At 39.4% G+C, this 15,178-nt stretch overlaps 1 protein-coding gene across 1 annotated transcript in view; it reads left to right on the top strand.

Annotated features, from left to right (window-relative positions):
- si:ch211-51h4.2 (uncharacterized) overlaps positions 1 to 15,178 on the top strand; it is a 93,024-nt gene that overhangs the window by 61,467 nt on the left and 16,379 nt on the right. Inside the window, exon 12 of the mRNA XM_063467942.1 lies at positions 4,282 to 4,431. Within this exon, the coding sequence (XP_063324012.1) occupies positions 4,282 to 4,431 (150 nt within the window). The remainder of the gene's footprint in view (positions 1 to 4,281; positions 4,432 to 15,178) is intronic.

Here is a 15,178-nt window from a genome sequence, read left to right on the forward strand (position 1 = left end):
AGCTTATTTTACCTCAGAAGTCGACTCTGCTGTATCCTTCGAGTCCTCAGAGGAAGAGATTAATATTATCAGTGTGTACACTAAGCTCGTTTTCCCTCTTCACTTTTGCTTTAAAAGGACAGAGAACATTAATCGCTCTGTGGCCCATTAAGTTCTGTTGAAAAATCCAACACACCTGTTTAAATATTTTGTGAATTCCCAGCTCCTCAGTGTCCTGCTACTTGTTCTGAATATTAAGAAATAAGATCTTTATTGCACACAAATACGTCTCATTGCTGTGTGCTTTTGGAATTTCATGCTATTCAGTTTCTCTCTGAGTCTTATTCTCTTAAGGGTGATTTTTATGAATGATTTTAATGCCCTTTTAGAGCATGGAAGCTGAGAAGTGTAATAGAAGTGTAGTAGTTTTCTTTTCGGATGACTCCTCTGCTGCAGTAGAAAAGTACATTGAAAATTTCAGGAGTATTGATTACTAATGCATTAAACTTGATGCCCTTTTGCTTCTCATACATGTTTTTATTTTTGTTGCTTTTTTTGATTTCTACTCGTGTGTAAAACATCTGTTATTTCTCCTTAATCCCCCCTGAAGCTCTTCTAACTTTTAACCTTACTGTTCATTCTTCCTCCAGTCACAGTGTTGTTGATGATGGTTTCCAGTATTGATATATTTCCCTCAGTCAGTGACCACAAGAGTGCTGAGTCATCTTGGATGATTGAATCCAGCTTGGCTAATCTAATTCTCTTGTGGCTTCGAAGAACTGAACCGTGCAGATTAGCGTAACTAGCTCATCTTGGGTCACACAATTGATCTTGGATTTTTTTTAAGCGACACGCAGTCCCCAGCACATGATGACAGTCCCCATTTCTGCAGATATTATAGCTTTATTTCTGTGCACTGAGAGAAACTGGTGATGTGAAATCCATTTTTATGTAGAGACTCCGATATAAACTATTTTAATTAAGCATTACTGAACCAGTAGATTTCTTTAAAGGGATCAGATATTAATGTTTAATGTGGTTAAATCAGGAATGCCAGTATATTGATCCATATATTAATTTGAGTGATTGTTACTGTTGTCCACAGCAGCTTTATACTACATAAAAAGTTTCTCTTACTTGGTCCCCGCAGCATTTTGAATGCAGCATGACTCACGTCCATAAATCTGCGGCATTGCCACGCCAGAGGGTAGTGCTATTTTGCACAGCAATCCACCGTGCTTACATTGATTAAATCGTATGCAGTGGCACACGGTAGCTGCAAAAAACATTATATACTTCTGCACACATCAGACATTGCAGTTTTAGTTTTACGCCAGATGTAGCAGAATTCAAACCGCATACACAAAGGCTCAAATGTGAAACGAGCCTTTGTTCGTTTTGGTTGGTGGTGTTTTCACCTTGGAAATCTCCCATGGGTGCCATTTTTGCCTGGTCTTTTTCTGATTGTTGAATCATGAACTCTGTTCTTAACAAAGGTAAGTGAGGCCTTCAGTTCTTTCAGTGATGTTCTTTTGTGACCTCCTGGATGAGTCATTGCTGTGCTCTTAGAGCTGGCCTCTCCTGGGATGGTTCACCACTGTTCCAAGTTTCTCTATTTGTGGATAATGACTCTCCCTGTGGTTTGATGGAGTCACAAAGCCTTAGGTTTGGCTTTTCCACACTGATAGATGTCAGTGGCTTTAATATGTTGCTTGTTCAGAGCTTTTAGCCAACTTTAGTTTGTCTGACAGATTTTGTTTAAGTGATTTGTTGATTCTACAGGTTTGATGGTTCTCACTCCGGATCTGTCTAATGAAATTGAACTAAGTGTTTCGAAAATTTTGGTAAATCGCAGTTATTTCAATCAGAAATTAACAAGGGATTTCTATATCTTTAATACTTTAACAACCAGGTTTGTCCTCCACCTCACTGCCGTGGTGGCCAGATCAAGCCTTAATACAACATAAGTAGGAGAGTTATAATACAACTCCTCCCTTATCCAATTATCATCAAGCAGGGAAATTGGCTATAGAGACCAAACGTTTTGTAGCGGGCTATAAGCATACTGGAAAATTTAACATGGGAGTTCCTGGAGACTGACTTGCTTTTGGAGCAAGCATAAATTGGCAATTTCAGTTTTTCAGACTTTTTTTTAGTTTGTTTGTTGTCATCTTGTTTAAAACATGAGCAAAAGAAGAATTATTTATGATTATAACAATTAAAGAATCAATCCCAGCACATTGTTGTCAAATAAATTGCTCCATTAATATTTATAATAACTAAAAAAATGACTTTGGGGGGAAGAAGCCAGTTAAAATTAAACAAACTGCTAAATTTACGCACGAGAACTTGTTTCTTTTCAGAATAAGCTATGCTTTAGAAACTCTGTACCAACCTATCGAGCAGCAGGAGTTTCAGCAGGGGGCACGGCTCCAAGGCTGTGCAGTGCAGAACCCAGCAGACAAGCTGCACAGAGAGATCCTATACACATAATGCACAAGGAAATAGATGCCCTTGTCAAGTATAGCAATGGGAAACTAGCACAACAGCAGCCTGTGGTGTTGGAGAGAGTAAATTATCAACACACCCAGTAACGGTGTTGTCTAGCAGTTGGATGAAAATAGTATAACTAGCTGTTATGTGTGTAGAATAATATCGTGAGAGGCTTTGTCAGGTTTTAAAGATCACCTCATTTTCTTGATGTATTGCTCTGCCAACTAAAATGAGGCTTCGCCACTGCTTAATATGTATCAATAATTAAAATTATATCAGTCTTTGTGATAAATTTGTAATTAATTCATTCATTCATGCGGTCTACTACTTTTAAAGTCTACAGAGGATACAAAGTCTCTGTTTCCAAATCAGACTCGGGGTTGGTTTCATTTTCCAAAGGATAGAAATTAAACTACGGTTAGAAGTACGACTGCTATCGTTGTCAGGGAATGCAGACTTTTGGCTGCTCGCGCAGTTACAGTAAGGAGATTTCCAAGCTCCAAGGCTGCTGTTCTCTACTAATGCAACTGCCATTCACAATATGTATTGTGTATATATCTATTAATATATCAGTTATCAAAAGAGAGTTTTCTGAAGTGTTAAATATTATAATATAGCAATTTTATGTTTCCAGTAATTAGCCTAGTAGAAAAAAATTCTCAAGTTTTTGACCTTTCTTATTATTATTATTTACATTATTCTATTGTTTTCAGGTAGGGGGATGACAGTCAGGTGTGAGTGTGTGCCCTGGTTTATGTAAAGATCAGGGATCAGCCCAGTGTCTGAGCGTCACAACATTGTTTTAGGAAGTGAATCATGAACAAAGGTCTCCATGGACCTCAAAAAAGGCTTATTGATGTTCAGCAGCAGTCAAACAGACAGACTACAAATGAAGGAAATGAAGAACATTGCTTCACTCCCCTGGAGTGTCCAGTGTTCACTCACAGAGCACGGTGTCTAATAGTGTGGAAGGTCACATGGGAACCCAGGAGAACTTCTAAGCAGCTTCTCACATTGTGTACATGTTCATGAATGAGAATGGAAGTTTACTAACACTAAAGGACGAATCAGAAGGCTGTTTGAACCGGGAGAACTTTACATTGTAGCATAACCTTATCCCATCTGTAAAACATGGTGGCCATATTATGATGGTTTGAGACATATAATTCATCTGCACCAGGGCGGGTCATCATCGGTAATCATCGACAGAATATTACCGCAAATTTATAAAGAATGAAGCAACATCTGTTCATGAACTGAACATTAAGAGAAAGTGGGTGATGCTGAATTTAAAAAAAAAAAAAAGCATCAGCATACAAGTTGTTTTACCAAAAATGATCAAAGAAGCAAGATGATGTTTTGGAAAGCCCAAGTCAAAGTCCTGACCTTCTTCCAGCAGCCTGAAACAAGCAATTCGTGTGATGAAACTAACAAACATCCCAGAGCTGAATGTGTTCTGATAATTCAAATGTACAAGTCCTCCAAGCTGGTGTGTAGGACTGTTCAACAGTTTTTCTACATTTTTAGTATTAGTAAATTAGTCTTGCTAAAAGCAAAGGTTCACATACATTTGCTACTTGCACAGTAATAGAAATACTACTCGGCTAACAAACCACTGAGTTTTTTCATATATATGCTTTTAGGATTTGTGTGTAATTGTAATATTTAATTCAAATTTAAAGAAGTCACAGACCATCAAGCACTAATGTACATACCCTTTATTAATATGACAGGGTGTGTGTGTGTGTGTGTGTGTGTGTGTGTGTGTGTGTGTGTGTGTGTGTGTGTGTGTGTGTGTGTGTGTGTTAGGTGCTGGGCAGTGCTGGAAATTGTCCCGCAGACATCATTCCCAGAGAGGAGGATGACACCTGAAACAACAACCAGGCCTGACTACAGCAGCCCCTCTGGTCCTCCGTCCTCAGTCTCCTCACAGAAATACTCTAACATCTCGCTAGAAGAGTGAGTCTGTACTTAAAGTGCTTACCTCTCCTGTTCTGTCTTTCATCACAAGAAACCAACCACTGCAATCTTTAGCCACAAGTCTGACACTTATGGTTGTATGCTTTGAATAAATATGTGCTAATATGTGAAGCAGGGTTTCAAATCTGTCCTAAACAGGGTTCAGTTTGCCCGAGTGTTGTTTCTTCAGTGGGTGTCGTTCTCGCTGTCATGAAATCTCTTTTTTGTGTGTTGGATACTGGAATGAAACAAAGACACAAATTTTCTATAAAAATCCAAAGGAAGTGATGTCCATGCTTGTGCCTTGCCTCAGTGCATCTTTAATTTCCATCTTGCTAATATTAGCTTAGAAAAAGGGCTCTCCTCAGGATGCAAGGAACGCTCAGATTTCCCACTCATGTTGGCTTGAATATTGATGGTTGATTCATAGAACCTGAGTAACAATAGCTGAGAAAGAGTTAAGAGTAGTTAAAAATAGACAAGAACAGGGGTTAAAGTGGGCCATGGGATGGTTTTGTTCTCACCTTCACTTAATAAGCAATTATAACAATGTGTGATAACTGTGCTGTCAGAAATCACAAAACATTGAAGACAGGATAGCAGAAGACGATGAGAGATTACGTTCAAAGGTAGCAAGTGACATCCGATCAGCTGGTAATTTAAAGCTTACCTATGTAACGTCCTAATTTATGTTGGATTTTTTCAATCAGAGTGTGGATCTGGACAGGTGTTGCTGAAGTTAATTCAAACTTAGAAGTGATTTTGAAGGTTATACTTACAGCAGGTGCAGGCTTAACTGGGCAGTTTGCGGTACTGTGGTACAGCTCATAGTGATGAACTGCACTCTAGCCACAGTTCAAATGCTTGTTAATGAGCTAATAACATGGCAGAAACCTAATGCATTTAGAATACCAGCAGAAGACCACACTTGGTGGCACTCCATCAGCTGAGGTTGCAGTTCACACAGGCTCACGATAATTGGACAACAGAAGGTTGGAAAAATGGTGCCTGGTCTGATGAGTCTTGATTTTGCTTCAGCATTCAGATGGAGCAGTCAGAATTTGGTGTAAACAACATGAAAGCATGGATCCATCCTGCTTTGTATCAACAGTTCGGGCTGGTGGTGGAGGAGGATATTTTCTATGCAATGCATAGAAAATCATGTCCATCCCTTTGTGACCACAGTGTTTTTCACCAGCAAAGATGAAGGTGAAGTATAACTTTGAAGGAAAGACGCTTTTAAAAATATTATTTGGAACGCAGCTACAAAGGCTCATAGAACATCTGCCTGTATATTGTAGAATGTTGGTGCTAAAGCAACATAGAGTAGCAAGCCTCAAAACCAGCACTGGTCAGGTGGTCATAGCCTTCACATAAAGAAAGCAAATGTACCGGAGCTCACAATAATGATTATTCGAGTCAGTTAACCTTGAGGCATTGCTACTCTGAAGTTCTGGTCCCCACCTCCCAAATCCCACTCTAATCCCAGCATATGAAGCACTGAGAGACAGACTCAGTGGACAGTATGTAAATCTGGATATTGAAGGGCATAAATGCCACACCTTGAAAGGAGAGAACCAGAGGATAGCAGATATTCCAGATTAAATGTCCTGGGTTATCTGTAGTAGAATAACAGTGTCAAATAGCAGTCATATCAGGTCAGCCTTTAAATAATTTGGCAGGTATGAAGCTCTTTTTATGCCATTACATTATCCACACCCATTCTGAGATCATCAAAAAATGGCACCAGATTTCCATTTCTGATACTAAGTTGGCTTTTTGTCATCAGCATTGTACAGTATGCCATTTTGTTGATGGCCAAGTTTGACAGTGATGATACATCAGCAGAGAATTGTGTGAATATGTGCAATTAGCAGCTCTTGTACTGAATATGTAATTATTTCAAAGCATCTTTGAATTGTAATCGCTCCCTGGCTCAGGCTTTCCCTTTCCATTAAATCCTCTTTCATTACACTGATTTGCAGAACAACCATTTTTCATTCTGATTGCTTGGCATGAATTTTTATTTCTGTGTTATTCTTTTCCCCCCTACCCATCACTGCTCATTGTTCATCTCTTAAAAAAAAAAAAAAGAAAAGAAAAAAAACAGAGCTCCTGTGACCCACATGGCTGAGACAACCTCGGTGACAGGTACCTGCACTTCTGCCTTTGCAGAGCTTTTCTATACCAACAGTGCCCCCTAGTGGGTTTTTATAAATCATCTATTAAGATCACATGGTTGTTTATACTGTTCCAAATCCCAGTCCTCTAACCTTGTTCCCCTCATCTGTTGAGTCTTTCAGAGCAGCTTTGTGCCTTTAAAGCCACGGTGGAATGAAGGATGTAATATAAACGATAAAAGTAAGGACTGAGGATTTTGCAGCCTTGTCACTAGTCTCATGTGTCACTGGGATCAGAAACAACTGTTTGCTTTTAGGCTGTTGCAATTAGACAAAAAAAGATTTGGGAGTCTTGGAAAGTCAAAGTAAAGGTGATTGGAGAGCATTTCTCCATCTGGAAAATGTTGGAAGTCTCACCTGAGGTGTTGGACTGTTGATAAGTCTGCCTTTATCAAGTCCTTGGCTCACTCATCAAAGCATGCGCATGCTGGAAGTGTCCATGCAAACACAGAAAGTTTGCATGTATCCTTCACCTTTAGTTGTGCTTTGTTCTTTATATATATATATGTATATGAAAATGGCACCTTCAGTGACTTATGCTGTCGATACATCCCTTTGAATGTTCCAATGGCCTTGCTGTAGAGAAAGTTTCACCTTGATAATCGTGGGCTTTGTTGAAATTTGTTGACAACTGACTCGACTCCTCAGTTTAGATTTGTTGTCACTATGAAGTTAAAAAGAGTTTTCACGACTGGCTTGCCCCTAAATTAATAAATAAAAACCGCATTATAGGCTATAAAATCCATACCCTTGTGTGAATAACCACTTCAATGTAATTCCTAATTGATCTAAAATAGCGTTTTAACTGTTGCAGATTTAAGAGCTTTTAAAAAAACATACCTGGGTTAAGAATGTTCAGTAAAAAGAATAAAGCTTAAATGTGGTTGTTTGTTATGTATGCAAACTGCAAATGGATATTGGTCTTGATCTAACAGTAGAAATAAGATAAAAGGTGATTTCTTGCTTAAAGAAGTGCTTACTTTGTGTTATGAATGAAAATGAGAGCAAAATTGGCATCTGCTGATCTGTTCATAGTGGTTATGGTTTACTTTCAGTTTGGTAAAAGTCTGTTTTAAGCATCACTTGTTGGTTTGGCTCTGTCAGGGCGACAACCCTTCTTTTTCACCAAAAGTAGTGCCAAGGCCTAGCCTGACATCAGTTTCATGTATTTCCACTCAGAAAGTTTGGTACCAATGCTAAAAAACTGGTAGAATTATGATGCCACAAAGTTGGAACCACTGTTGTTAGTCGCTTTGGGCCATATTCATTATATTAATATATTCATTTCCATTCATGCTTTAGAGCGTGTCTTGTGTTGGGCTGTATGTAGGATTTCTCACAGCAGTGGAACCTGCAGTCCGGCCTTCAGCCGTGTGTTTCTTGAACAGGATGTCAGGGTTGGGTGGAGGGAGGCTTTAGAGCAGGCTGTATTTAGACTGCTCACTCAGTTGCAAATGGTGAAATAAGTAAAAATATGTACCCCATCTATGAATCTGTGTGTGTGTGTGGGGGGGGGGATAGTTGGTCAGAAAACAATTTCAAATCAGAGTTTAAAATGGTTGTGACAGTTGCCTTTGGCAGCATAGTACACACTGCATCTTTCATACTTTACAAGGTCAGAACATGAAAACAAGCCCCACGTGCCTGTGAGTGCTGTAAATGGATCCCTGTTCATTGGGATGGATGTGCCTGAGTTTTGCATGCTTTCATTCAGATGAGTACAAGCGTCAGTTAAGCCAGCTTGCAACTTTGTGCAGGAAAAAAAAAGCTTCCCTCAGAGGTAAAACAAGCAGGTCAGCACCTTTCCTGAGCCACCTGCCATCAAAGTACAGCAAGAGGTCATGGTCGTCTGCACCCATTTCCATGCATATTTCTATATAAAGTTGGAATTAATGCTCCAGGTTAATTAGAAAGTTAACTCCTAATTTGAGACCTGGACAAAACCCGTACCTCACTGAGGCTGCAGGAAGTTTAATTGTATTATTTTACATACTTGTTCAGGTTGAGGCAAACTAATACATCTCATCTAAATTTTAACATGTTTGAAATTGCTAAACGAACTAAAAACAAAATAATAAATCTATCTGTCTTAATATCTGATTGGTGATTGGTTGGGCTAACAAAGGAACCCAATCAATCACCAATCCAATCAACCAGTAATTTCACACAGCTGGTTATAAATTGGCCAAAGGACACATTCGCCCTTTGCTCGTCACATCTGGCTTCAACAGTCAAGATGACGAAATTGAAATTCTAATCTTGATATTCAGTGGGTGAAATCAGGGGCTACGACAATCTTTTATACTGTCTATGATTTATACTGTGGCACCAGAAAAAGATGGGTGGTGAAAATGCCAACTTGGCTGCTCTGCAACTACATAAAACACAGACAAATTGTCCACTGGAGAAACAAATGCATGCAGTCTGCAGAAAGCTGTGGCCCTCACCCTGTTTCAAAACTGTCCTCACCCTTGACTTGGATCACAGATTGTGCATATGTTGATGTCACAGTTTATTTAGAAATTGTCCCCCATTTGGTTGTGTGTGCTGCGACTCTGTGTATCTGAAAAGTGGAACATTTGTCATCAGTCCTGAAGCTTGTTTCTTTTCACAGAATTTGCTCAAAGTGAGAAACAAAAGCTGTTCCCCGACTGTCTAAGGCTTATTAGCTTTGGCGATTGGAAACACCACAAATGATGCATAGTGCGTCGTCTTTGCTGTTGCTTGTCCTTTTAATTAGCTTTGTCTCCCTTATCCCCCCGCTGTGACTCAGTATGTCACAACCAAGAGTTTCAAAACTGCCTGCACAGCCACTGCAGTAAGACTACAGAAGAAGAAGAAGAAAGTGAAAGGAATTAGAAAGTAAGGCAGATGTGAGTTATTGTGCTGTAATGCCAGGATGTTGCTAATTTAAGGCCCGTCTATCAATACGTTAACTTATACTTTAAGAAAAGGCAACGATAATCTGTGTTCATCAAATATCACATGACTATGTAAAGTTTCACCAGTAAACTGAGTTTTCTGGATCATTTTGCTTTAGATAAACCTGATTCCAAAGCATTTTTAAAATTATGTGAAGCCCAGCTAAATGAACATGGAATGGCGTTTACTTTAGCGCTCAAACATTTTTAAGTTTCGTTCCAGCTGGAGGTTGCATCAGAAAAGGCATCCAGTATAAAATTCTGCCACGTCAAACATGCAGAGCTAGCTGCTTTGGTGACCCCTTGTGGTATTGCAACAGTCAAAGTAGGTTCTTCTAGATCAACCTTTATTGAATATTTGTTTTTTACATTCTGCATGGGAGCAGTGTGTATTTGATCTTTTCTCTCAAGTTCGAGCATTCAAATTCCTGCAATCACACAATGACAAATCTATTTTTGGGATAACCTGTTCACATCATAATAGAAAGCTTATTTGGCTTTGTCCTAGATGCCTAGGCGTTAGTTGGTTAGGTATAAAAAGCCAAAACTAATGTCTAATAAATTATAATCTGCATGAAAGCTATGAAGCTATGCAGCAGATTTCTGGTGTTTTTTTTTTCTCTGGACAGTGTTAAATTTGTAATATTTTTATCACCCTCATTGGTATAAAAGGATGCAGCGAGGTGCAGATCAGTGTTGTCAATCACCGATCCATCAGGCTTTATGCATAAGAGACACGTCTCTAGTTATATTTGCCTGTTTTTAAATTAAAAATTAAAAACTGCTGTTAGATAAAATTTGACTTTCATGAAGACTTTGATACAAATGAAAATCATTTATTTTAATTTGCTTAAAAGAAATACATCTTTGCAAAATAATTTTGCGACACCACAATCAAACAAAAACATGAAACTCAGACTCGCTGTCAAAACAGGCGTAAGACATTCTGTGTTTGACTTAGAAGATTTGTTGTGTTAAGAGAACACATGCAAGGTTGATAATGATGTTCAGACAGGCTGAAAATATTATTATCACTGCTTTCGTTGACCTTGATATTTAAAAGCTCGTGCTCTTTGCTGGTGCACGTGACTTGTGTTTTTGAGTCGCTCCATGCTTTGTCTGGTATTCACTGAGTTTAGCAGATGCTGCAGTGCAGTTGATGACCCTACCAGTAAGTTGATGTCATCAGGAAAGCAGAAGTTGTTGAAGGTGGCTTCTGATTAGCACTCCTACGTCACCTGTTTCATCCAAGGCCAGTGTCATAATGTTCTCAGTGGAAATAAGACTGTGCTGAATTCAAAATACTCTGCAAGTGTGACGTGAGGATTCTCAAAATAACTAATGCGAACTGCCTTTCTGACACATCAACTGTTTGTCTTCTTTTTTTGTTTCCTTTGCATGCGACTCTCTCCTCATGGTTCCTTTTCATTTATATGACAGGGACTGGTTGCAGCAGACTGGTACAAACTGATAATCATCCTAGCACACTATTTTTGTCATGGGTGACGCTTGGCTCTGTTTTGGCAGTATGATCATTTCATCTGCCTGCATTAATTTAAAAAAAATATCCTTGTAGATCCTTTTGATGTGTTTTCTCAGAACATACAGTCAAGGAACTAATTCTGCTCAGTTTTCAGAGTTCCTGTAAGTGGTGGTGTCACTGTTGATTTTCAATACACGGGAAAAATCCTCTTGCAAAGCCATATTTGAAGGACATACAAATTTCTGCTTTTCTGAACAAAATGTGTATATTTTGTTTTGGGGGGTTTGAGTTTTGTTTTGTTTTTTACCTCTTCACTGCTTTTTAATGCCTGCCTTGTAGCCTTCAGATAGTTGTTTAGCCTCATAGCATTTTTTCTAAATGGCTGTAACCATTTTTGTTTTCTTTTAAGTCTTGCAACCCCTCAATTGTCACACACATCACAGTACAGCAAACAGGGAGAGATGTGAAACAGAACTGTCAGTCTGCAGCAGTACCGGTCAACTCGCTGTTAATTGTATGTTTGGAAGAGGGGCAGCAGTTCAATCCCACGAGGTCAAAAAACAGCAAACATACCAATGCACTACCAATAAAGGCAGGAGCGTCTGGGGCACAGAGAGCTGCTGTGGGAAATCTGAAGCAACCAATTATAGAGCAGCCACGGGTCACCTGCTTACCAAAGCTTAAAGACCTACACACACACACACTGCTGGCCTCTGCTCCTCACATAGGAGGTAAACTAATGAACACAAAGATAAATCATAGTTTAAAAACAATCTGCAATAAAATAATGAACTGGCCACTGGGTACACAGTGCGATTAATCATAATTTATTTTTAAAATGTTTAAGTAGTGTTTCTTCTCCGGATAATTAAGAGGGGGGGGAAGCATCCCACATTAACCAGCTTGTACTGACAATCCTCCACAGACACATAGTGAGAAAGCCTCTTGTAATAAAGCAGCCGGCTTCACTACAGCGCAGTAACACACACTGGAAGTCTGCCAAAGGACCATAAATGTGTTTCTAGTGACTGTCAAAGCTCCAAAACTCCTGTGTTTTCAGTGAAAAAAAGGACACTCTAGCAGCAGCTTCCCGTAGCTGTTAAAAAGCTCTGTCTCTGTGCATGCTACACTTGAGCAGCAGTCAGTCCCCAGTGTTGCCTGATCATTCACACTGTACTTGTTAAGAGGCCACAAAGCCGCCTCCCTTAGTGACACTGCTGAATCACTTCTTTTCATTTTTAAAAAATGCTTTAAGTGAGAATTCTACCTAAGCAACAGGACACGACAGAAGTGATCAAAACCAAACAGCACTGAACGTCGTGTTTGGGGAAAAAAAGAATATTTGGTGCTAATAAACCAAGGGCAACTCGAGACCGAAATGGAGATGTTTAAGCGATTGACGAAAGTTTCCACAGATGAGAGAATAGTGATGCCTGGAGAGGACATGGAGAAAGAAGAAGATCTACTGAGTAGTAAAATGCCTAAGTGGAAGGAAGTGACGGTGGTTCCTACCGGGAGGCCTTCGTTCATTCAGGATGATCAGAATGTGGAGCAGCAGTGGACGTGGGAGAAGGGTGACTGTTGCTTTCTGAGACCAACGGAGCAAAAAGCCTGTTTGACCCGTGGGCTAAAGGAGCAGGGCACACAACGAACTGTGCTCCTCAACAACTGGGTTGGCGAGGAGAAATCTGACTTGGAGACTGTCAAAGAGTCTCCCAGTCGGTCAGTTCTTACATACGTTCGGACTTTGCTTTTCCAGTATCACATTTGCATTAGTTTGTTTCAAATAGGATTTCATTACTGGTTTAACAGGACCTGTATATATCTGCTAATCTTTTTTTATTTTTCCCTTCTCTTAAAAAATTACCTACACACAAATCCACTAAAGAAATCAAGTTTGCAGCGGAGCACTGTTCGTCATCATGTAAGTGGATGAACTACAGCACCAGAACCAGAGTCCTCAAAATGTCCTTTTCTAAACTAATTAGGGGCATTCAATTTTTTTTGTGATAAAACGGTGACAGGTTCACAACATTTGAGTTGTAAATGTTAAGCGATGAAATAAAATAAAATAAACAGCAATGACAAAGAGGGTATCGGCACAATCTCACATGTTTAGCAAACATATTAGCTCAGCCTATCCAAGAAGGTCCTGGTTTCATGCTTTGCCCAAACTTGGTAGAATATTTTCTGAAATCCAACATTTTAGTTGTTCTCTGTCTAATCTAAATTCACTTCAATTTTATTTATATAGAACCAAATCACAACAGTCATCTCAAGGCACTTGATATTGAAAAAACAATCATACAGAAAAAATATAGAAAACTCCTACTATGACATGACCTGCTATGAGCAAGCACACGGTGACAGTGGGAAGGAAAAACTCCCTTTTAACAGGAAGAAACCTCCAGTCCTACCAGGCTCATGAAGGGGCCGCCATCTGTGACTGGTTTTGGGTAAGGGGGGAGAGAAAGAGAGAGACAAGACATAAGACACACTGTGGAAGACACCCAGAAATTAATGATTAAATGCACAGTGCTGTTTAAACACATGAAAATTTAAAAGGGGTGATTGAAGACTACACTCGGTGCATCATTGGAAGGCCCCAGCAGTCTAAGCCTATTGCAGCGTAACTAAGGGAGGATTCAGGGTCACCCAATCCAGGACTAACTATATGCTTTATCAAAGAGGAAAGTTTTAAGCCCAAGATAAATAGTTTGTCTTGCAAATCCGAACTGGGAGCTGGTTCCACGGGAGAAGGGCCTGACAACTGAAGACTCTGCCTCCCATTCTACTCTTTAAATATCCTAGGAACAACAAGTAAGCCTGCAGTCAGAGAAAAGAGTGTACTGTTTGAGTGATATGGTAGTACATGGTCTTTAAAATAAGGTTCTAATTATTCAAGACTTCGTCTGTGAGGAAAAGGATTTTATATTCAATTCTGGATTTATTTGGGAGCCAATATAGTGACAAATATGCTCTTATTTTGGTCCCTGTCAGTCTCACTGCGGCATTTTGGATCAACTGAAGGCTTTTAATGGAGTTTGTAAAACAACCTGATAATAATGAATAACAATAGTCCAGCAAAGTAATAAATGCTTGAACTAGTTCCATCATCATCAGCATCATTCTGAGATGGGATGTCACAGTGTTACTGGAAGCCAGTAACACAGTAATAATCTGGTTAGACACCATGGTTCTAAGATTTTTAGGACTGGAGAACCTCAACATTTAACATTGCAGAAATATTCAGTACTCCAACATTCAGCATAAACAATGTAGCTGCTGATGTTTGCCTGCATCAGACAAAGGAAAAATATGAATGGGAGCGAGACAACTGGAAGTTTATTTTCAGCATGAAGCGAAAGATGTTTTGGCCCAATCAACCAGAGAACATCAAATCATGGTTAAGCTTTCTCATACAACAGTGACTGTTTTGTCAAGTTTTTTTCAGCTGCATCCTTAAGCACTGCCATGCTGTGGATCATCTGCCTCTGTGTCTCCTTATCCCTAGCATCCTCCTCTATCACAGCAACTGTGAGCATGTCCTCCTTCACTACATCCTTGAACCTCCGTTACCTAGCAGCTCCATATTCAATATTCATTTTTCAGTATATCCACTATCATTCTTTACAGTCATCTCAGCCTACCCTCCCTAACTTTATCTACAAGATTCCTTGTTTTACATAGCAGTCCAAAATCCAAAGACTTTACTGTCATGTCTGCCACAAAAAAACAGAGGTTTATGTAGGTTTATGTATTTTCTTCATAAAATCCCAACTTATGATTTCAGTCTTACTTGGTTCTAGGTTTCTTTTAATAGACTGAGGTTTTTAAAAGGTCTTTAGAGTCATTGATTGAATTTACAAATGTTGCAGGAACCCTGATGGTTCCAATCCCCCCGACAGCAGGGCTTTCTGATATTGGGCTGTGCACATCCCATACCGTGTGAAGCTTCCAGTTAGAAAGCTTCCTATTTCTTCTCTTTAGTGGTTAATAAGACTTTTTGAGTTCTTCAGTCTCATTGATAAGAGTTTGCTTCTAAGGGTGGAGACGCTGCTGTACCTCAGCTTCAGTGAGGTAAACAATGTGGCGTACCTTTGTCTCATTGTTTCATTCAGCTCCTTAGTTTTGTTCCAGCTGAGTTGAAGGCTGTTCTCTTT

This window comes from Pelmatolapia mariae, linkage group LG23 (assembly GCF_036321145.2).
Source record: "Pelmatolapia mariae isolate MD_Pm_ZW linkage group LG23, Pm_UMD_F_2, whole genome shotgun sequence".
Classification (NCBI taxonomy): Eukaryota; Metazoa; Chordata; class Actinopteri; order Cichliformes; family Cichlidae; genus Pelmatolapia; species Pelmatolapia mariae.